The following is a 24,297-nucleotide window of genomic DNA, read 5'->3' as shown; positions in this document are numbered from 1 at the left end:
GTTAAGCGTCCGACTCCTGGTTCCAGCTCAGGTCATGATCTTGGGGTGTGGGATCGAGCCCTGCGTAGGGCTCTGTGCTCAGTGGGCATCTGCTAGAGATTCTCTCCCTCTCTGCCCCTCCCACTCGTTCTCACTCTCTCTAAAATGAATAAATAGAATTTTTTTTAAAAAATCAGAGCGCCTGGGTGGCTCAGTTGGTTAGGCGACGGCCTTCGGCTCAGGTCATGATCCTGGAGTCCCGGGATCGAGTCCCGCATCGGGCTCCCTGCTTGGCAGGGAGTCTGCTTCTCCCTCTGACCCAACCCCCTCTCGTGCTCTCTCTCTCTGTCTCTCTCTCATTCTCTCAAATAAATAAATAAATAAAATAAAAAATCAGTAAGATACAGTCTCACTTTCAGGGTCCATGCTGTCCCTCTTCTGGGTACAGACTATGCTGCCGTAATGAAGAGACTGCCCAAATACGGCTCCTCAAATAATACAGGACTTTGTTGCTCCTCCAGTAATAGAGTGAACGATTCCGGGCTGTCAGGGTGGCTCTGCCTCGGGATCAACTTCCAGAATTCTTCCGAATTTGCTGTTTCCCAGCAAGCAGGAGGGAGGAGGAGGAAGCCGACTGCGGATGGCTTCTCCGAGGAGATGAATTGCAGATTGCACACACACTACTTCTCATGCCCCATGAATCCAGATTTCGTGACATGACCACAGCGGACTGCAAGAGAGCTGGGGAATACTGTCTCTGTGAATCGCTAGGTGCCGGCCAAAACGTGGGAGTTCTGTCACTAAAGGAAGACAGGGAGAATGGATCCCGGGAGACAGTTGTCCTTCTCAGACTTGTGGCTAGAAGGATAATAATCAAATACTTGCAGTAAGGGCTGGTAAGTACTAAAGTAAGTTCCAGTGGTAGAACAACGGGAGGCATCATCCTCTGTGCTCGTTTCAGGGGAGGTGTCCCAAAGAAGCTGGCCCTTGATGCTGGGACGTGAAGGATGTGAGAGAGAGAGGTAACAAAAGGACCAACTACAGTAGAAAGAGAAGTGGCTTCCAGTCATAATAGCAGATTGAACCACTGTATCGATTCTAGCCTTTTTTTCCTGAAATCTCACTAAGGTGAGGATAGTTTTCTTTTGTTTTTGGAACCATAAACCCTCAAACAAGGAGAGTTAGGTAAGGAGACAACAGCAACAAAATTTTGGAAGCAGGAAAGCAGATGGAGGGATGGTCAATGAGTTAGCGGATTCAAGAAAGTTGCAATTGTTGGAGAAAAGCTAACAACCAACCCAGTGTATACCATTGAAGCCCCAAAGACTCAGGAAGTGGTCGGCACCAGATATGTCCAGAAGTAGGAGTGCTAAAATAAGGCTCATTGATTGTCAGTCTGGTTAAGAAAGTTGGGATTCTCACATCTCCACCACCATTCCACACACCAGGTAACTTCCTCTCCTCCCACATTGACAAAAACTGGAAATTTATTCTTGGGAAAGAATTAGAGTCTTTAATTGGAAGAACCAGGCGCAATTGAAGTCAGGCTGGCTTATTAAAAGTAAGGGCATTAAGTGAGTGCATGCATGTTGGATGCTAATACAGTCTAGTTCTCTCCCCCCTCCCCTGCTCAGCTCCCAGAATGCTGGCAGCCAGCCCCACACCTCCCTTCAAACATTGGTGAAGCCATTTCTGAAGAACCTGACCAGCCCAAAAGGAGAAACTTAAGATACCAATATGAGAGTCCCACAACGAAGTGATCCAGCCTGATTTTCTGGCAGTGGGGCTTTTGGTCTCAATGCAAGATTGCAAGAAATATGGGGCGGGGGTGGTGCGCCTGGGTGGCTCAGTCGTTAAGCGTCTGCCTTCGGCTCAGGTCGTGATCCCAGGGTCCTGGGATGGAGCCCCGCATCGGGCTCCCTGCTCGGCATGGAGCCTGCTTCTCCCTCTCCCTCTGCCCTGCCCTGCTCATGTGCTCTCTCTCTCTCTCAAATAAATAAATAAAACCTTAAAAAAAAGAAATATTAGGAAATCTGTAATATAAAACCTAGAGACCAAAACAGAGACCAAAGTAACCAGAGAAACAAATTGAATAAGGGGGAAAGGAATGTTAAAATAAAACTGTCTTTAATTTCCTCAGAGAGATAATGGGAAAATAACCATCAAAAGAAGAACAGGATACTATTTTTTTAGAGGAATATTTTGAGAACAAAAGAGCTTTAGAAACACAGCAGGAAAAAAAGCTTCAAAAAGAGAAAGAAAATAGGAAAAGATTTTATTAAAAATTAAAGAAGATAATCCAGAAGATTCAATACACAAGTAACAGGCGTTCCAGAGAGAACAGAAGAAACACAGGGGAGAAATCCTCAGTGAAGCAACTCAAGAAAATCTTCCAAAACTTAGGGCCCTGAGTTTTCAGATGGGAAGGGCCTAACAGTGTAATGGATGAAGGGAGACAGACTCGAAGGGACGTCGTCATGAAATTCTAGAACACTGACACCACAGAGAAGTTCCTACCGACGGACGTTCCGAGGGGAGGAAAAAAATCAGGAAGCGTGTTGGTTTCAGACTTCCGAAAACAGCAGTGGAAGCCAGAAGGTGATGGAGAGACTGCAAAATTCTGGAAGAACTCTATGTCTGACTTGACTGTCATTCACCTGGGAGAGCAGAATAAATCGCACTTGCAAGATTTTGAAATCTCACACCCTATGTCTTTGTAAGGAGAGCATGTGCGCTCAGCACACGCACGTGAGAGAGGAAACCAGGAGTGATGAACACGGATACAGGAGACAGAAACTCCCTCTGAAGATGGGCAGAGGCCGTGGCCAGGAGGATGGTGAGGGGGGGCCGCAGCGTGGCCCCTCTCTGAAGGACAGCCGGGCCAGCCTGTAGTGGGAGATCTGCTCGGGAAGACGAAAAAGACTAGTGAGAACTTCTTGAAAGAACACAGCTGGCAGAGTGTGTGGAATGGGATTATTGAGGTTAGCACAGAAAAAGATGTGGTGGAGACTTTCATGCTCACTCTTATCAGATGCTGCTTTTCTTGAGGACAGGTGGGAGGCGTACATTGCCCTTGCTCCTACAGAGACAGAATCATGTGACTAATTGTGGCCAGTGGATTTGAGCAGAAGCAGTATATGGTGGTTTTAAAACTCAGCCCATCCGTTTTGAGTCTCTTTTTGTGTGTGGTGTAAGGAAAAAAAAAAAAAAATCAGCCCGGATTCTTTATCATTCCTCCCATCCACAGGTGGGGGGGTCTGTTACTACGGCAAGCCTGGCCTATCTTTATGAATACACAAGATAATTATTAATCCTAGAAAAGACTGTGCAGGAAAGGAGAAGTCACAGTTTACTTCAGGGCGTCCGTGATCAGAATGACACAGGTGCCAAGAAATGATCTGCCTAAAGTTATGACGTAATGGTACCGGCAGTTGGGGAATGGGGGAAAGTAAGGATGTGTGGAAAGTGTGCATGTCACTTTGATAAAAACACGAACTTAGAAAAAGAAGGAGGGACACCTGGGTGGCTCAGTCGGTGGAGCGACCGACTCTTGGTTTCAGCTCTGGTCATGATCTCAGGACTCTGCTTCTCTCCCTCTCCCTCGCTCTTCCCCCCAATCTGCGTGCACTCTCTTGCTCTCTATCTCAAATAAGTAAAATCTTCTTTAAAGGAAGAAAAAGAAGGAAAAGAACATTAGCATAAATCTGTTCAAATGACTTGAAAATAAAAGCTGCATAACTTCAGAGATAGAATGAAATGAGAAAAGGCTACACACCCACTACAAATTCCAGGACGCGGAGAGGTGTACAAAAGCACGCGAAACGGAGCAGTGCAGAGAAAGTCGTGTGGAAACAGACATAAGTCACAAAAATGGTGGGAGAGTTATAACCCAAGATGGCCATTGTCTTATTTTTATTTGGCAGAAGGATGCCGGAAAGCCTTGGAGTGAGTGCTAAAGTCTTTCATACATTTTTTGGTAACGTACCGCATAGAAAATAAGCATCATTTCATTATCACTTGCAGACAATTAGCAAAGCTAGAAACCGTTCCCATTAATTTCCAAATGAACTGTTGTTGTGTGTGGGTTTTTTTGTAAATATTTTATTTATTTATTTGACAGAGAGAGACACAGCAAGAGAGGGAATAACAAGCCGGGGGAGTGGGAGAGGGAGAAGCAGGCTTCCCGCGGAGCAGGGAGCCCGATGCGGGGCTCGATCCCAGGACCCTGGGATCATGACCTGAGCCGAAGGCAGACGCTTAACGACTGAGCCACCCAGGCGCCCCCAAATAAACTGTTTCGGTTTTCATACATAACTTGTTCTATCTTCCAGCATCCACTGCAAAGTACAATTTGAATTACTACCAACCTTAAGACAGCAGTTCTTTAGAAAATGTGGATGATTTCACCTATATGCTTATAAGTATGTGCAGTTATTCAGCCCGTTTCTCTCCTTTTGGCTTCACAAATCCCTACTGTATAAATATCAAAAGGAGAAAAGCTTTTTGGTATTTCTCTGTTATTCTCCCATTTGCTCAGCATTTGCATGCTGCCTGGGCACGGTCTGACAGTATGAACTCAGCTGCTGATGGATTCCTTTACAAACATTGCTAGGACTCATCGTTCCCAGTTCCGTAGTAGACACTGGGGATAAAGCATTCCAGAAAAACTGATAACAATCCTTGCTTTTGTGGAGCTTACCAGCTAATGGGAGGAGTCAGGCTAGAGCCAGATAAGCTAGAAAAACTATGTAGGATATCAGTGTTAAGTGCTGTGGAGGAAAATAGAAGGTAAGAGGTGAATAGAGCATGCTAGGAGGTGGGAAGACCTCACTATCATCAAGTGATGATCTGTCAAAGAAGGAAAATGCATGGTAGTCATGGGAATTATGTACAGCCCAAGAGAGAATATGGCCTGTCAGGTCTTGTCCGTGATGTAGGAAGCCTCTGCAACCACAGACTTGACTTTTTAGGCAAAGACCCTGGGATTACACAAAGAAAAAGACTTTTAATGTTTGTAAGTTTAAAGAAAGATATCCTAAGTCATGAGCTCCGAGTTTCAGAACCTCAGGGCAGCGAGGGGCTGTTAGAGTCAGTGATAATAAAAGGAGAGGAGAAACTTGTTTTCGTCTCTTGAAAGCAGTCCTAAGGGCTGGATCACAAGGCCAGTGAAGCAGGTAAATAAAGCATTGACACAATGACTCTTCCCAGAAGGGCAGTCGGAATGGCAGGTCGCAGTGGAAGGCACTCCCGAGGCTAATGCATTCATAGACCGCTTGCTGCCCACAGCCTGTGGCATCAAAGTACTTCTGTCCTCTAAATGCCTACTTTACAGTTGGCAAAGCCACAAGAAGGGCATTTCCAGGAGGGAACATGTGGTTTGTTTTAGCTAAGTCAGTCCGCAGGGGCTCTATATCTTGCTGTTTTTTTAAGAGGCCTGTGTCCATCCAACAAAATCCATAGTAATAGCATATAAGAGTTAGATAATCTGGCCACTTTCAGATAACATTTTATATTAAGTAAATATAATATAAATAATCGTGTGCATCCCAGGGCCTGTGGACTTTTGTCCTTCATGTGACAACAGCATCTTGTTTTCAGTTTCCTCTAGGAAACTAGATGACTGTTTAATTTGAGATATATTTTTTAGAATCTCAGTAGTCATGTCATTTGGGTCAAAAAAAATTCCACATTCCCCAAAGCTTATCATTCACACTTGGTTGCATTGCTCCTATATTAAGTAATTCCTTGTAAATGTAAGCCAACCCCAGTGCTCTCAATAGCACTTGTCTACATATTGTTTCAGGAAAAAGAAATTAAGAGGAAAATTAACATAAATTAGTTGGCCATTTTTCTTTTCTAAAGCAAAAATACTGTAAGAATCAACTTTGCAGGGGCACCTGGCTGGCTCAGTCGGTTAAGCGTCTGCCTTTGGCTCGGGTCATGGTCTCGGGGTCCTGGGGTCGAGGCGCATGTTGGGCTCCCTGCTCCATGGGGAGTCTGCTTCTCCCTCTCCCGCTCCCCCTGCTTGTGCTCTCTCATGCGCTCTCTCGCTCGCTCTCTCTCTCAAATGGATAGATAAAATCTTAAAAAAAAATCAACTTTGCAGATGAATGGTTGAAAGAAAATGTGGCATATACATACAATTGAATAGTATTCAGTCCTTAAGAAAAGAAGGAAATTCTGTCACATGAAATAACATGGGTGAATCTTGAGGACGTTATGCTAAGTGAAAATAGCCAGTTACAGAAGGACAAATACTGCATGATTCTATGTATATGAGGCATCTAAAGTGATCAGACACATAGAATCAGAAAGAAGGGTAGTTGCCAGGGCTGGGAGCAGGGAGAAGGAAGTGAGTTGCAGTTCACTGGCTATGAAGTTTCGGTCATGCAAGATGAGAAAGTTTTAGAGATCTGGTGTACAGCATTGTGCTTACACTTCACAAATAAGAGGTGGATCTCGTGTATTTTTACCAGTTTCAAAAAAGAATGAGTTTTGGCCTCGTGAAACGACGCTGAAGGTTATAAAACGTTTGTGACTTTGTTTTGTCATTCTTCTCTTGCAAGATATACGTGGACTCTATCTGGTCTTCCAGTTGCCAGCACCAAAACCAGCTTGAGGAAATCTAAATCTACATGAAATGAAAGTTTCTGGAAGCATGTCTGAGGCACAGAGCCTTGACTGGAGGGACCAGGCTTAGAATGAATCAGAAGATCCCAGGAGTTCTGGGGCAACAAGAACCACAGGAAGCCAGTGTGGTCCTCACCCTATTGTTGCCCCTTTGTCATCTGTCAGCTCACTGACATAAGAAGCCCCAGATGACCAACTAGCAGTCTCAGCTAATTCAGTAGAAGCATCCCAGGGTTCTCTTGTGAAAGCATTTCTCCCTTGGAACTAAAACCTTGACGTCAGCAGAGTTCAGAGTCATGGGGATTAGAAGCAACAAAAAATTGTAGTGACTCATTAAGGGTAATTGTGAGAGGCATCATCACCCCACTTCCACCCTTTGTCTCCCAAACCACAGCGTCTGTTTGTGAGGAAAACCACCTCCGAGTCTGTCGCTCGCTAGTTTAAAACATGTACATTCTGGATCGTGCCAAAACCTTCCAAGCTGTTGCCTCCTGGATGTAGGTATCACTGAATCTTAACCCATTCCACAGTTTTGTAGGGCCAGATGCCTCCTGGATGTAGGTATCACCGAATCCTAACCCATTCCACAGTTTTATAGGGCCAGATGCCTCCGGATGGTAGTGACATGGTAGATCAATGAATCCCATGGCATCAGCCCATTTCCCTGTCTCTGCCTCTGCTAAGTGAAATCTTTGGTCTATAGCGAAGTGTGGGATGCCACATCTATAGATAAGGGATTCCATAAGTTTATGGATGGTGGTGCTAGCATGGTGTGAGTCCAGATTCAATGTCTGTTACACTGGGGACACATTAGTGTCCCCTCCATGATGGTGCCCCCAGAGAAAGATACCGTATCCGAAGTGTCAGTAGCTGCTGGAAAATCGACTATTGAACAGTGACAGTCCAGGGAAGGGGAAGTCTTTGTTGAGCCCGATCACAGCCTCCGTCTCTCTGCCATGGTCACTTTGAGTCCAAACTGGGGTAAAAATACGGACTGATAATTACATGACAGGATATTTTGTTTCAGCAGTTATCAGCAACTCCTCGACGGGGGGTTGGGGTGAGGAGTCGCATAGAATACAAGTATTCCCATGCTCCAGACCCATGTGCGCATACCTCTCCCCAGACCTTATCAGTCCTCCGATCTTGCTTTTTCCACCCTGCCAAACCCTTAGCCTCTGCTTACAAATTGGTGTAGATCCTTACCTACATCTTTCCTTCTCTTTCTCTGGAAAAAGTACCACTATAGTCCACAAATGGGAGGGGCTCTCTTTTCCACGAACCTTAACAGTCTACTACTGAGTGGGGCTGACCGGTGCCGACAGACTGTGCAGAGCCATCTGTAAGGCAGACCTGAGTTTTCTCCTCTTTAGTTAGAGGGAAATCCCGATAAGGTTGAGAGGGTCCTGCAAAAGTGGCTGTGCTGGGTGTGTGAGCCTTGTTACTCTAGGTCCCCTCATGTCCCACCCCGGTCCTGCCCCTAGATTTGGCTTCTGCTTGGTGACAAAGTTCCAGCCTAGTGAAATAGGGAACACCTAGCTCTTGAGGAGCACTCAGATTACACACTTGCTTGGTGTTCCAGGCATTTAGTCTCTATCAAAGCCAGGTTTAAGCCAAGAACTATTTCTCAAAAGCCTAATAGCCCTTCACAAAGAGAGCATACCTTTATTCCAAAATGTCACTCCTGTAATTGTCCAGTGGAACCTTCTCCAGGCTTGACGGAGCATGCCAGTCTGCTGTGGATACTTCTGGCAGGTGCCATTAGATCTGATGGACCATGGGCCAAGTAGCCAAGCTGCTTGCATTGTAGCTTGGGCCAGCTGAAGGGACTTCTCTTGCTTTCAGCCCTATTAAGCTAGTAGCCTCTTGGGTCTCCCACTTAATGGGTCAGAGAAGCACAGTCAAATACTATACAAGTGTCCTCCACAATCCAAAAAAGCCCACCAAGTATTATGCTTTTTTCTTCTTGGTAGGGGGCATAAGATACCACAACTTACCTCTGGAGAGGTTGTTTTGTTTTGTTAAAGATTTTTTATTTATGTATTCATGAGAGACAGAGAGAGAGAGGCAGAGGGAGAAGCAGACTCCCAAGGAGCAGGGAGCCTGATGCGGGACTCGATCCCAGGACCCTGGGATCATGACCTGAGCCGAAGGCAGATGCTTAACCATCTGAGCCACCCAGGCGCCCCCTTTGGAGAGGTTTTAACAGCATGCCTTGGATTAAGGGATCACCCTCTCCCGAGAAACTTCACAGAAATGACTGACTACTGTATTTTCATGGGATATATGTTTAGGATGATATCTGTCTATCTATATTTAATTTATCCACTCTTCTCTAGCCACTGACATGTTCAAAGAATCTCAGTGACCTTGGTGTGAGAATAGAACACACTGCTAATCTGCTAATAGATCTTAATATTGGGCACTTTCTTTTTTTGCATTGCTAGTATCTCTTCCCTCAAACTTCCTCATTCTCTCTGCCACTTCTCCTGTTTCCCCAGTGGCTCTGTTCATGGCTTTACCGAATCAACCACTTATTCCCTCACTAAGAATGTCTGGAGTGCCCACTGTGTGCCAGGCACTTGAGAATCCCTGGATATTCGGTCACGAGCATAGACGTGGCACCTGCCTACGTTTCACAATTAGCAAACCAATATCCGGAATTCAGAAAGTGGAAAGGGGTGTCCGAGGTTAGTAACTCTCGCACACCATCCTTCTCCACCTCTTTCCACTTTAGTGGAATGAGCAGCTTGAGCATGCTGCAGTGGAAATGAGGTGGAAAAAAAAAACAAAGCAAAGTGCTGACGTCTTCAGCACATGGAGAATGACCAAGCACTTGGCAGATGACAACAGATGACAGAGCCAGATGGCATAAGCCTCAAAGAAGTAGGGAAGTTTTTTTGGGGGGGGGGGGGATCTTGTTTTGTTTTGCTTTGTTTTGTGTTTTATGACAGGGGTTGGGAGAGAATTATCTGGAAGTGGCATTGGGGAAGCAGAAGCCACCTCCTGATCCTATAGAATGAGCAGCTTGAGCATGCTGCAGGGGAAGCCATGTGGTCAGGAAATGAAATTACATACAGCAGGTGTCAAAAAGGCAAGATGACAGGAAAACATTCTGCCAGGAGGCTAGTCTTTGAATATGGGATAGGGGTGCCTAATAGCGTAGCATTCAAAGTGTAAAAGACCCAATAGGTTTCTCTATACTCAAAACCAGATTGGGGTGCCGGCTGGCTCAGTCGGTAGAGTGTGCAACTCTTGATCTCGGTGTTGTGACTTTGAGCCCTATGTTGGTTGTAGAGACTACTCAAAAATAAAATCTTTTTCTTTAAATGATTTTATTTGAGCGAGAGAGAGAGAGAGCATGAGCAGGGGGAGGGGCACAGGGAGAGGTAGAGGCAGACTCCCTGCTGAGCAGGGAGCCCAATGCAGTACTTGATCCCAGGACACTAGGATCATGACCTGAGCCAAAGGCAGATGCTCAACCGACCGAGCCACCCAGGAGCCCCCAAAATAAAATCTTAAAAAAAAAAAACACAAAAATCAGATCTTCCACTTGGGAGGAACGAGGGTCTGCTGAGAACTGGTAACCCTGAAGCTGTCCCCCATGATTCAACTTCCCTATTGCACCAGCATCGTGCTGGATTTAGCGGGTGCTGTGTCCCCTTTCCAGTCTTGCCAGAGGGTAGCCTCGTAACTCTTCATTTTCTCATAACACACCTGAGACCAGGTTGGAATCAATTCATTTCTCTCGCCCTTCCTTCTCTCCTTCCTTCCATTTCCCCCTCCCCTAATTTTTTTTCCCCTTTAAATCACCCATTCATTCAGTGTGACTTTCAAAGCCCAGAAGGAAATAGTTAAAGTAACTTGCAGCAAGATGTTGTTGCTTGTAAAGAACTGTTACTCATCATTAACTCTGGAATTCTCTATAGGGAGGCTGACCTACATAGTTCTTTTAGGATCTGTACCTACTTCTTCTAACCCTTCCGAGAACTTCTGGAGACCTCAGTGTGCCCCAAGAGAGCAAGTCCAAAGAAAGATAGATGCTCCTCATCCCCTTCTGTAAGACCTGCCTTTCAAGGTCCAGTTTTCAGTCTGTAGCCCTGGATTTTCCCCTAAATAACTGACAGCAGGGATGCCCAGTTGTTTTAAGGGAAACTTACCCCCCACCCCAGGACAACCATACCTGAATCTGAAACTTAACCGTATCAAAATTCTAAACCTCATATCCATACCCACACGTAGAAACTGAAGATCAAGTTATTATATAGAAAATGACACGTCATATTGAGACCATTTATTCCAATTAATCATTAGTAAGGGCTTTTTATAGTGTACATGGCGTATACTTGGCTATAATTTCGTTCTATAGAATAATTTGCCAACTGTATTCCCAGTGTCTGCAAAATTTAAATACAAAGGAGGGTGCCTGGGTGGCTCAGTTGGTTAAGAGACTGCCTTCGGCTCAGGTCATGATCCTGGAGTCCCGGGATCGAGTCCCGCATCGGGCTCCCTGCTCGGCGGGGAGTCTGCTTCTCCCTCTGACCCTCTTGCCTCTCGTGCTCTCTGTCTCTCACTTTCTCTCTCTCAAATAAATAAATAAAATCTTAAAAAAAAATTAAATACAAAGGGCTAGAAAACAAGGCATTTTCTACAGAGTAAGATATGCCTCTGCCTAATATATAAGCATTTCATCATTGAGTATTCAACTACAAAAGCGTGTCTTTATAAATTAAGCTAATGGTAGATTAAATAGGAGGGAGGGTAAAAGTAATGCAGACTTGGTGCTGAGTAAATTAAAGCTTTCAGTCTAATAACAGCCTTAATTACATTTCTTTTAAGGCACTGCACATCTGCCTAAATTCACATATGTCAAGATAAATCACAAAACAATAACGAACTACCCCTCAATTTAAAAAAAAAAAAAAGCAACTTAAATGAACTGCATTGTTTGAAGCCTGCCAAAGATAGTGGGAGATTTTTCTTATTGTCAGCGGCTGTGTAATACAGTAGTCCTTGAGAAAATATTGCTAAGTCACTTGAGAATCTCTCTACTAAGAATTCTGAAGAGGGGGCGCCTGGATGGCCCAGTCGGTTAAGCATCCGATTCTTGATTTTGGCTCAGGTCATGATCTCAGGGTCATGAGATCGAGCCCTGTGTCAAGGGAGTCTCCTGGGGATTCTCTCCCTCTCCCTCTGCCTCTCTCCCCTCTCTCTCATGCACTCTCTCTCTAAAGTAAACAAATCTTTTAAAAAAAGAATTCTGGAGCGCCTGGGTGGCTCAGTCGGTGAAGCCTCTGCCTTCAGCTCAGGTCATGATCCCAGGGTCCTGGGATCGAGCCCCGCATCGGGCTCCCTGCTCAGTGGGGAGTCTGCTTCTCCTTCTCCCTCTGCTGCTCCCCCTGCTTGTGTTCCCTCTGTCAAATAAATAGATAAAATCTTAAAAAAAAAAAAAAGAATTCTGAGGAGAAGCAGGGAAGCCAACGAAAGGGAAAGAAAAAAGAGGTGAAGTACTTTCTTCACACACCCACGACAAACGGTGCTTGCGGTATTGGGTCACTGAACTGAGCTGTGATTTCGGCAGTAAGGGTGATGAAGGTATACAAGAGGTGGGAAGAGTACCAGGTGCCCTACTGACCCCCCACAAAGATCTTTGGGGGTCAGATGAGCTTAGTTAAGGATCATTTCAATGCTCAAGATCGTTGACAGCTTAAAAAACTGAGGCACGTGCCAGCCCACATACAGCACTGAGCACTTTCCCTCTCCAATAAGATTAATCAATTCCAGTATAACAGATATTAAGTGACATCTGTCATTTGCCAGGCAGTGTGATTGTTAGATACTTAGAGGAAACACGACCCTCAAGGAGACTTGAATTGAGTGGGAGACATACCAACCAATCCAGTCTGCACCTTGTGGAAACAGAAATACTCATAATGGCAGTATGCCAACAGCTCAATGGAATTATAAGAGGATTGCCTGAGAGGGGTGGAGAACAAGAGGCCAGTGGCAGGGAAGGCTTCTCATATATATGATTTTTAAACTGATTCTTGAAGGAGAAATAGGAGGTCGCTAGGCAGAAAAGGGTAGAAGACATTCTAGGTAGAAAAAATAACATGTAAAGGCACGAAATACAAGAGTATGGCCTTGCCCTTGCCTCATGATTCAATCAGGAAGCAAACGGCATACTTGAAGGGTTTAACTGAAAGTTTGATGAGGTGGGAAGGGAGCATTTCTGGAAATGTGGGCAAGGTGAAGGGAGGGCATCAACAAAGGCTGGTGAGGCATTCGGAGTTAGCAATGATGAGAAGCCGTTCACCACCTGGCCAAAAGAGACAGGAGAGAGAATGGGACACACCCGAACCCAGTGGAACCCATTAGAAAGGCGCTACCCAACAGGAACCGTGACCAGAAACAGGAACACAGCTGCTTCTCGTCCACGGTCGGGCTGAGACAGAGAAGGGTAGATACCCGACCTCTTTCCTCTGGTCCCCAGCTGGGGCTTCCATGGGCTGGACCTCCTGGCAACTGGGCAACCTCTGCCCTTCACCAAAACTTTCTATATTCCTATTTTTAATCCCAGTAATGTAATAATTACTCTATCAGATACTTGAAAATAAAAACAAATCATAAGTGCGAGATGACGTACGACGGAAGTCCTTTAGTCTATCTAAGAGTAACTACACTTTAATGTTCTGTCGGTGGATGAAACTGCCTTGCCGGTTAGTTTCAGAGTACTTTTGTCTGCTTAAGACACTTTGTATTTGATTTATAAATTCGGGTTAAGTCACGTCAGGTTAGCTTCACATTTTATTATGGTGCTGCATTGCTTGAAAGAGGAGAGAAGCAGGACAATGTGTCCTTTGACAACCTGTTTTTCTACTTATTTTTCAGATCAATAACTCGATCTTATTATCGCAACTCAGTTGGTGGGTTTTTAGTGTTTGACATCACCAACCGACGCTCTTTCGAACATGTGAAAGATTGGCTAGAAGAGGCAAAAATGCACGTGCAGCCGTTTCGGATTGTGTTTCTGCTGGTGGGACACAAGTGTGACTTGGCTTCACAGCGACAGGTGACTAGGGAAGAAGCCGAAAACCTGTCCGCAGACTGTGGTATGAAGTATATAGAAACCTCCGCAAAAGATGCCACAAACGTCGAGGAGTCCTTTACAATCTTGACAAGAGACATTTATGAACTTATTAAAAGGGGGGACATCTGTATTCAAGATGGCTGGGAAGGGGTTAAGAGTGGTTTTGTTCCAAATACTGTGCATTCTTCCGAAGAGGCAGTGAAGCCCAGAAAAGAGTGCTTCTGCTGACTTCAAACAGGCCAAAGAACTAACGGGAACAGACTGGGTGTCATCTCAGGATAAATACCAACATGGACGGCAGAATGATGCAACGCAAACATTGGAGAAAGAGTTACAAGCCTGCGCTAACGCTGTTTTGTAAGGTATTTATTTCAGAGCACTATGCTTACCTGCTACACTACCAGATTGGGTATTTTGCTAAATTATCAGGCAAAGCAGACAACTTTTTCTTGAAACTCGAGTGTCTACAGAATTACTCCCTTTCTCACTTTGTTAGCGTACAACTGACCTTCATGTCCACGTATATCAATATGACTCATTTTTCTTGACAGTTTAAAATGGGTTTTTTGTGCCTATGTAGTCTGACTGAAAAGATTTTATCAGGCATTATATTCTCACGAGTTAATTTGTTAATACTGAATAGTAAAGTGGATTTAAAAGTGCACTGTTCGCTTACAAAGTAAACAATCTCAGACATATCATCAGCTAGGACTAAAATAACAATTCCCTGTATAAGGTACCATGTTTTTAACCATTCTTTGAAATATTTATCCTCCCTTAATTTACCTGAACATAAGAAAATAAGTTTTATACTCATTTTTGTTCTCTGATTTATTGCTTTTGATAATTTTATGTTTTGTGAAGATATCTAAGGATCCAAGCAAAATATTTTATTGCAAATATTTATAAAAACAAAAATGAAGGACAATTCATCAGCAAATGTTTTGATGTTATAGTATATTGTCCTTATTTAGACAAGAAAAACAAATTTATTTATATACAGGCATTTTCAAAGAAAGTAAATGCAATTTACCCTGAACTATTGTCAAAATTATTGATATAGGTAAATATGGCATGTTCTTAGTGATCGCTTTGTTGTCCACGTAAGTTCTTGAATTTCCCCGTTTCTGGTACAAGAAAATTATAGGAAAGATTTCTGGACAAGGACGACTGGTTAGATGTTTCATATAATTAGCATTCAAATTGTATTTCAGTAAAACTAAAGATAGAATAATGAGTTAGGGCTATAAAATGACTTCTGAGTTTTCTAATTTTTAACTTATTGATTAAATTCTCTTCCTGGAAGGGACATTTTGATCACAAACTCAAATATTTTATAACCTGCATTTCTGTTCTGTTAACAATCCCTAATCACAAAGGGGCACCAAATGCAGCCCCCTTTTTGAAATCATGACTTTTACTGTTAAAATAGTAGCTCCATTTGTTTGAAAACCAAACTGATATGGTAGAAAGAACATTTAATGAGAAATCAGAAAGCCTGGGTCCTAAGCTTGCCTTTGCTGTACCAGTATTTGAGCATGAGTGAGTCACTTAACCTCGCTAAGCATCCGTGCTCTTAACTGTAAAATGAGGCTAATAACACCATTTATTGTGCTTCATGGAATTATTTTGAGAATCAAGTGGATCATGTGAAAAAGCTTCGTAAATAGAGAAAGCATTATGCAAATACGAGTGTGGTATCAGCTGCTCATGGGCATACTATTATATTTACAATGGATGAGAATTTTGTTTTCTCATATTCTTTCCCCTCATCCCCACGTTCTGCAGAGGGAGCAAAAGAAGGTGCATGCTTTCGTGGACCTGGGGGGTCATGTATGCCCTCTGCCCTCTTGCTCTGAAACACCACTCCTCCAAGGTGGAAATGATAGGGAGGGAAATCCCAGGAGACTTAATTCAGGCAGAACTCCTGTTTGAATGTGGTTTTTGTGCATCTTTGAAGTAGATATTTAATTATATTTTAAATACTTGTACATTTTCTAGGTTCATGGAAGTATTTTTAATAGTGCTTACGGAGAGAAGAGTATAAATTATAACATCACTGTAAGATTGTGGTTCTATTGTCAACATTTTCTTGATATCCTTGTATTAATTTCACTCGAGTGAGTTCAAACTGTAATTGATCAGATGAGAATAGCTGTCCCCCCAAATGTGAAGTCATCTATTTTTACTGCTACAATTTTAAATCTTGTAGTACAGTTTTCCATCGGTCCAAAATGGCACCAACTCAGAAACTGAGTATCTAACAACGATTTAAAGTACGGTCCCCTGGGCCTAATTGTAAAGTTAAACAGCTAAACTATAAAATACGATTTAAGTTTCAGTGGACACCCTTTATAATACTAACGTTGGGGTAAAACTAATATTTGGCCTAGAGGGTATGATGTGTTCCAAGATTTAGAATAGAACTAAAGAGTCAGACGCAAACAAATGGAAATGCAGGGCCCCCCAAAAGTTGATACTTCACCAAGGTCACACAAAAGCAGAAGCAAGCCTAGAACTCTGCCTAGTCAAGGTTCTTTCCATTACTCTGCTGTGTCAGGGTGTGTGTGTGTGTGTGTGTGTGTGTGTGTGTGTGTGTGTGTGTGTGTGCGCGCGTGTGGGGTAAAGCAAAGGGAAAATATGATCTAGCTGAATCCACAAAATACTAAAACTGGGCCATAGCATTTTGAGGTTATAGAAGAGTTGTTTGTGGTGCAACAACACTAAAATGAACAATAACTACAAAGATCTGAGTTCTTATGCAAGATTGCCAAACATCTATATAACCTTAGCCAGATATTTTTATCCATATACATACATATATATATAAAATAACTAACCTATTTTCTTACACATAATTAGGAAGAATATGGATAATGGATAATGATGCCAAAATAGTAAAAATACTTGCTCCAGGCAAAACATTTTGACTAAGTGTCTTACGAGTCAGATATTCTTGAATCAGATATAATTGAAATTATTTAATTTAAAATGTACTTAATTTAAATTTAAACCTATTTAAATTTAAAATCAAAATGAATGGATGATGTAGCTAATTACTAAATATTTTAAATAAACATGATAAAGAACAAATGAAAAACTATCTGATCATATAATACACTTGTCCCTGACAAACACTTCTCATCTTGAGCTGCGTTAACGCTTTCAGAGCATGTGGTAAATGTGATGGTTCATTAAATGGTAAGCTTAAGCCAAAATGATTTTGTAAACAGGATGCTTTTAAATGTGGCCTTTACATGCATAATAGTAGCCATCAAGATTTCTTTGAAAGTTTATACTAGGTTTCCAAAAGCCTCCAAGTCCTCCGTGATTTCTTTTTAGTGGCAACCAAAGCAGCCTTTATTACTGTTAAGGTAACTTTACCAATCTATTTATCCAACTTTACAGTATTCAAAAACTGAATCTATGGATTAATAAAATCCTTTTAAGAGTGCTTTTGATTTTATATTGCCTTTGGTTCAATCAAGTACAAAGCTTCCACTGACTTTAAAGAGTGCACTGTATTTGAATAATTTCCTTAGGTCTGACAGAGTGATAAGGATTTGAAAGACTAAAGACCCACTTCGGAAGCTAATTCATTTGTAACTGCCTGGAGAGATTTAGTTGGAAATACAAAGGAAACATGTAATCTTTAAGGAAAAAAAAAAAAGAAGAAGAAGAAAGAAAGAATATAAAGGCTTTAAAGTTAGATCCTTTGTATTTTAAAATAGAATACATTCCCAACAAGAAGCTAGCTTGTAAATTCCACAGCTGATAAATAGCCATCTCTGCTTCAAAATCTTTCTAAATCTCCATGTTTTCACTAAACTTTCCTGAGTGACCAGTCTTCACCTGATCTTAAAATAACTAACAAACTTTTCTCCTGAACTTGGATGAACTGCTACATGACTTGGTATTTCTATAATCCTAATCACTGATGAAAGTAGACACATGAGTGTTGAGCTGTGACAATCTATAGCAATCATTACAGACTCTGATTCGCTTCCTATACATCATCATGGCATAGAATAAATGAAGAGAAAAGAAAAATTTTAAAGATTATATTTTAAATTAGTGCTCCTTATTGTTACATCTGTCTGGAAAATTTCTTTGTCTTTTTTTAAATAGTGCCTAAAACATTGTCTTATCGATGTGCTCTTCGGTGACTAGTAATTAATGATTATTATGTTGAATTAATCCTATTAAATGTGGACTCCATATATGTGGTTTTAATTTCTACATTCCATGGAGAAACAAACATGTTTTGCTACAGTCATCTCTTGCCAGTTTCTTTTCGAGTGACAGCCAATGGAAGAAAGACATGATATACATTTTTTGAAGTACGTTATTAGTGTTATTTGATTTTAAATAATGAATAAAAAGAATGAGAATGAGAACTGTGGTTGTCACAAGATTGTTACATTATCCATCTTTACTGGTGCTTTCAAAACAGAAGCAACGGTTTCTTGCAATTAAATGTATCCGTGTGTGTGTGTGTGTGTGTGTGTGTGTGTGTGTGTGTATTTACAAATGAAATGCAAATAAGAATCAGATCTGAAATCCCATATATGTTACATAATACCCTGGTGGAGTGTGGGGCAGAACCCCATAATCAAACATTTATATATGTACAGCAAAATGTATGAATATTTACACTAAAAAATATCTATAAATAACCTGTCATCAATTGAGGTCAGATTTTTTTTTTTTTTTTTTTTTGCCTGCCAAGTGAGTTATCAAGAGAATTATAGATTTTCAGAGCCTTTTGGGTTTCAGAATTAATGAAAAAGGATCATGGTCTTTTATTATGCCTTAACAGATAATTCAGAATTTGTGACTTTTCTCTAGTTAGTTCTTTGTCATACTTCAGCCTTGCACATAGCAAGGGCTCATTACATTTTGAATTGAGTTGTTCAGTCACACAGAAAAAGATTTCATAGCTTCTGCACAGATAACCAGTTACACATGTAAAATACTCACAACACTTAGCACATAGTAAGTACTCAATAAATGTCATCTTTTGTTTTTGTTTTTAGTAGTATTCTTACAACCACCGAATTGCCAACAAGCCAGTTTTAATCCCCATGATGCGCCAGAAACTAATTGCTGATAATTGCAATCTTACAGATCATTGCAAAGGGTCATGACTCTCTGAAATGGTCTGATCCTTAGAATGAGGGGAGAACGCTTTAGCAGGACAAACAGAAGATGACACTGTTCTTGGGCATGGCTGGCGTTCCCCGACAGCATCTGGCCAAAGGGACAGGTGCTCCAATGAGTGAAGCCACCCTGTCTCCACCTCTGAGCTAGAAACAGTCATCACCAGAAGAGTTAGTGAGTGTGTACAGTGTGGTGAGGACCCTGGGCCAAAGGACTGGGCTTCTTAGTTATGTATAAAATGATTATCGGTAGCACTGGTTTTTAAAAGATTTTTTGGAAGTAGCTTCATTGACCTAGAATCCACGTACCGTGCAATTCACCCATTTAAGACGTATCATTAGATGGTTTTTCAGATTTCACATACTCCAAAATGTGCAACCATCACCACAGTTTTAGAGCGTTTTTGTCGCCTCGGAAAGAAATCCCCACGCCCTGTAGCTATCACTCCTAACACCCCTCCCACTACACCCCACCTGAGCCTTAAACAACCACTGAATCTACTCTGTGTCTCTATTTGCCTGTACCGGACGTTTTATATAAATGGAATCAAATGATATGTGGTCTTTTGTGCCTGGCTTCCTTCAGTTGGCATGTTTTTAAGGTAGTACCATCCTTTTTTTTATTTTTATAGTAAGCTCTATGCCCAGTGTGGGACTTGAACCCACGACCCTGAGATCAAGAACTGAATGCTCTACCAACTGAGCCAGCCAGACACCCTGTACCGTTATTTTACTAAAAGAATCCCCACTATGTAAAAAATGTTAGCTCTTTGTACAAAATTTGGAAAATATAGAAAAATAGAAAGAAGGGGGCGCCTGGGTGGCTCAGTCGGTTAAACGTCCGACTCTTGGTTTCAGCTCAGGTCGTGATCGCAGGGTCGTGGGATCAAGCCCCATGTCAAGCTCCGTGCTCAGCGAAGAGTCTCCTCGTCTCTCTCCCTCTCTTCCACCCCCCCCCAGCTCATGCTCTCTCTCTCCTTCTCTAAAATAAATTAATAAAATCTTTAAAAAAGAAAGAAGGAAAATCGCCATTAGACCCATCACCTGAAAAATGACTCTTTCAATATTTAATGTATTTCCTCTTTGTAATAATACAGCCATGTTGTAAAAAGAAAAAATCTAACAATAGAGATATAAAGTGGAAAGTGAAAACTTCCTTTTACCCTCTCCAACTCCATTTCCCTGTAAGAGACAATCACTGTTCACAATTTTTTATCTTTCATGTCTTTTCCCTATGTATTTATACATAAAATACACACATAATGGATGAAGGACCACACAAATGAGATCAGTTATAACACTGTTCTGTAACTTGCTTTTTGCACATAATAGGGTCTTAGACATCTCTTCTATTTTGAGACACGTTGATTTTGACAACTTCATAGAGTGCCACATATAGTGGGAAATAATGATTTATTTAACCACTCAATAATAAACGTTTAGATTGTTTCCAATTTTTTGCTACTATAAATAATGTTGCAATAAACATATTAGTGAACATATTTTTTGGGAAAATGTGTGAGTAATTTTGTCTGATGTATTCCCAGAAGTGTGCTGTGTCAGAGGTCAATGCACATATTTTTAGTAGATCTTGCCAAATTTCCTTTAAAAAGAGTAGGCCAGTGATATTTTCAAAAAGAGTTTATAAGAATATTTGTTTCCTCAGATCCTTCATTAATACCAAATAATGGCAAAATTTTGACATATTGACAAATGATGTGCAAAAATATTCTCATTTCATTTTATTTTTTTTAAATATTCTTTTTTAATTTGCATTTTTCTGTTCTGAGTCTGAGCCACATTCATAAATTAATCAATCATTTTTATTTCCTTGGTGAACTATCTACTAGTACCCTCTTCCCATTTTCAATTGGATTATTAGAATTTTTCTTACTGATTTTTTTAAAGACCATTTTCTATCATATGGACAGAAATGCTTTGTTTTGTATGTTGAGATTATTCTCTTGCAGCCAGTAATAGCTTGTGTATGTTATCTTTTGTTGTAAAGTTTTCATTTTTCTTCCTATCTTCTAGGATTTATGTCTTGATTAGGAACTTCTTCCCGGGGCGCCTGGGTGGCTCAGTCGTTGGGCGTCTGCCTTCGGCTCGGGTCGTGATCCCAGGGTCCTGGAATTGAGCCCCGCATCGGGCTCCCTGCTCGGCAGGAAGCCTGCTTCTCCCTCTCCTGCTCCCCCTGCTTGTGCTCCCTCTCTCGCTGTGTCTCTCGCTGTCAAATAAATAAAATGAAGTCTAAAAAAAAAAAAAAAAAAGGAACTTCTTCCCTAGCCCAAAATTACAAAGCACTGTCATACATTTTGCTTTTTATGTTTACACTTTTATATGTCAGAATTGATTTGGACATAGGATTTTTTCCTGAATAGTCCATTGTTCCAACGTCATGCATTCCTTTCTCCAAACATTTGAATTAACATCTTTATCACAAAAGATTTACTTATCTATAGTGTAGCTCTCTGTGTGTCTGTACAGAATCTGTTTCCAGACTTCAGTTCTACTGATTGTCTATTATTGAGCTAATACCACACTTTAATTTATTGACTTTTTTTATTAGTTCAGTTTTTTAAGTTGGCTCCATGCCCAGCGCGGAGTCCAACATGGAGCTCAAACTCACGACCCTGAGATCAAGACCTGAGCTGAGATCAAAAGTCAGATGCTTAACCGACTGAGCCAGCCAAGACCCCCCCAGAGTTTTTTTATTTTTAAGATTTTAAGTAATCTCTGTACCCCACCCACATGGGGCTCGAACTCAAGATTCCCAGATCAAGAGGAGCGTGCCAGGCGCGCCTGGGTGGCTCCGTCAGTTGAGCATCTGCCTTCTGCTCGGGTGGTGATCCTGGGGCCAGGAAACGAGCCCCGCATCGGGCTCCCTGCTCAAGGGAGAGTCTGCTTGTCCCTCTCTCCCTCTCTCCCTTCCCACTGGGCTTGTGCTCTCTCGCTCTTTCTCTCCATCACTCTCTCTCAAATAAATAAAATCTTAAAAAAAAAAGTCGCATGTTGCACCGACTAAGCCAGCCAGGCACCCCGAATCATTTACTGAAGTTTTAAAGTACCGTGCCGGAATGACTAACCCAACTGCTGTGAGCCCCTCCCGTGCCCATCAGCACCCAGACTGTGGTCTCTAAGTACTCTTTCCCTTTCAAAATAAAAAGCACCAGGACTCTTTGGTGAAATGGCTGCTTCTTGGTCTGGGACAAGAAATGGACACAACGAGCCTGGACATCTTGTCGCACCAGGTAAGGAAGGTAAGGAAGCGATCCAGGAATTCTATGGACATACCAAAAGAACATGGGGACAAACCTGGAAAGGCCAAAGCTGGGACAATATGAACAACAAAATGAAAAGTAGTGGAGTAAAGTAGCATTGAATATTCTTAAATCTATGAGTTCAAGTGACAGTAAAAAAAACTCGTATTTCTTGGCATCTGGGTGGCTCAGTCAGTTAAGCATCTGGCGTGGTTTCAGTTCATGTCATGATCTCATGGGTCATTGTTTCGTGGGTACTGGGATTGAGCCCTGAGTCAGGGTCCGAACTCAGCAGGGAGTCTGCTTGAGGATTCTCTCCCTCTGCCCCTCCCCCCCACACTTGAGCTTGCTCATGCTCTCGCTCTCTCTCAAAATAAATAAATGTTTAAAAAAAAGAACAAAACTCGTATTTCTATTCCACGATTCCCAGACCCATGTATTCAGGCTATGGAGGAGGCTACACTATATTAATGGTCCCTGATCCAGAGCGTATACTGCACTGTGTAAGACAGAACCGCATACTTTCAGGTTTTATCTCCTACATGGCGCTGTAACTGAGTCTTCAGTAAGTGAGTTCACCTTTCAATTAGGCCAGCTGCTTCTGATGATAAAGTACGTGGTAGAACCAAAGAATTCTGGAAGCATGGGCCCCCTGCGGCACTGCCTTTGCTGTGAAATTGGTTTCTTGGTCAGACACGGCACTATGGGGAATGCCATTGGTTGGATAAGGCATCCTGCATCCTGTGAGCTCAGGGTGCGCAACGCAGCTGAAAGCATTGCGGACAATGAAGGTAAAACCACATCCAGAATATGTATCTCTTCCAGGAAGAACAAACCTCCGCACCTTCCAAGATGGAAAAGTTTCAGTGTAAATTATCTGGCAGTGGGTGGCTGGTTGGTCCCTGCCTAGGGGATCCCCAAGACCACACCCAGTGGTCAACCCCGGATATGCCACGTCTCTCTTATAAAGGAGTGTTGCTGTGCTTGGTGGCTCTAAAGGACACGGACTCATGAAGGGGATTCATGGCCGATAGACGCTTGCTGCTTCATGGTCAAGCTCTTCACTTCTACCAGTGCCCAGCTTTATGCCAGAGTTGTTAAAAAGGCATAGAGTGGCACCTGGGTGGCTCAGTCGGTTACAACCTACATGCGATTTGGGCTCGGGTCATGATCTCATGGATTGTGAGATCGAGCCCCACATGTGGCTCCGAGCTCAGTGGGGCATCGGCTTGAGATTCTCTCTCTCTCAAACGAATAAATACAATCTTTAAAAAACATTAAAAAATAATAAAATAAAAAGGCATATAATTCTCTGCTCTACATGGAATGACTTTGATCAGGAACCCAAGGGGCTGCTTGTGATTCTCCCATGGGGTCTCACCGTAGACTCTGCAGTGTCTTTGCTAAGCTCTAACAGTAGAGGGTCTGCTGGTTTTGGGTCCGAGTAGTAGGGCCACTTGCAACACAATTTGGGCCTGCTATGGAGCCCTTTCCTCTTCTGGAAACCCAGGGTATGGGTTGGAGCAGTATTATCTGCTGGGGACTAAGTTATCTTCAGAACTTGAGGAGGCCCAACAGCCTTTGTACGTCCTCCTCCAAGGTAAGACGCAACAGCTTGTTCTTGAGTTTAGATAGAACGTCTCAGCATGCAGCTGATCACCTGACCCTCAACAATCCTAGTGTTGGGGCGGGTTCTCGAAGCCTCGTAGGGTTTACCTCGCGCCTCCGCAGCACGTGCGTCTCACCGAGGCTTTCGGCATACAAACCAGTCATTCCACCTCAAGGACGTCCTTTATCGAGACGGTGTTACACAGGAGGCTAGGATAGTCCCGGTGTCTTCGGCCTGTAGTACGACAAACCTCACGAGGGTTGACATGACCCTGGGGCAAAACTGTAGCTTTTCACTCTTGTCCCTTCCATGTGAACGTGAACTGTTTCTGATCTCCTTTTCTGTTATGAAGAACGTAGTCACAAAACCAAAAGCCTTGAGCCATGGACCCAGGACCATTGATCTCCTCCAGAAAAGAGAGCATTAGCTGGGACAGAATAACGCTACAATTTGGTACTGTTGGTGCTGCAATTGGTTGAGTTTGGTCGCCTACTGTCCTTCTCTAAAATGAAGGCAAGACTGGTGAATTACATGGAGATGTGATGAGGATTATCACACCTGAATTCTAGA

The 24,297-nt window shown here is 42.5% G+C and overlaps 1 protein-coding gene across 1 annotated transcript in view; it reads left to right on the top strand.

Moving 5' to 3' along the window:
* RAB39A (RAB39A, member RAS oncogene family) overlaps positions 1 to 18,096 on the top strand; it is a 29,660-nt gene extending 11,564 nt beyond the window's left edge. Inside the window, exon 2 of the mRNA XM_028105788.2 lies at positions 13,501 to 18,096. Within this exon, the coding sequence (XP_027961589.1) occupies positions 13,501 to 13,927 (427 nt within the window). The 3' untranslated portion in view covers positions 13,928 to 18,096. The remainder of the gene's footprint in view (positions 1 to 13,500) is intronic.
* The last annotated feature ends 6,201 nt before the right edge of the window (positions 18,097 to 24,297 follow it).

The sequence above is a fragment of the Eumetopias jubatus genome, unplaced genomic scaffold (genome assembly GCF_037043125.1).
Source record: "Eumetopias jubatus isolate StellerSeaLion01/CBP00866 unplaced genomic scaffold, mEumJub1_p1.0 scaffold_13, whole genome shotgun sequence".
NCBI classification, from domain to species: domain Eukaryota; kingdom Metazoa; phylum Chordata; class Mammalia; order Carnivora; family Otariidae; genus Eumetopias; species Eumetopias jubatus.
This window is presented reverse-complemented; position numbering and strand designations above follow the sequence as displayed.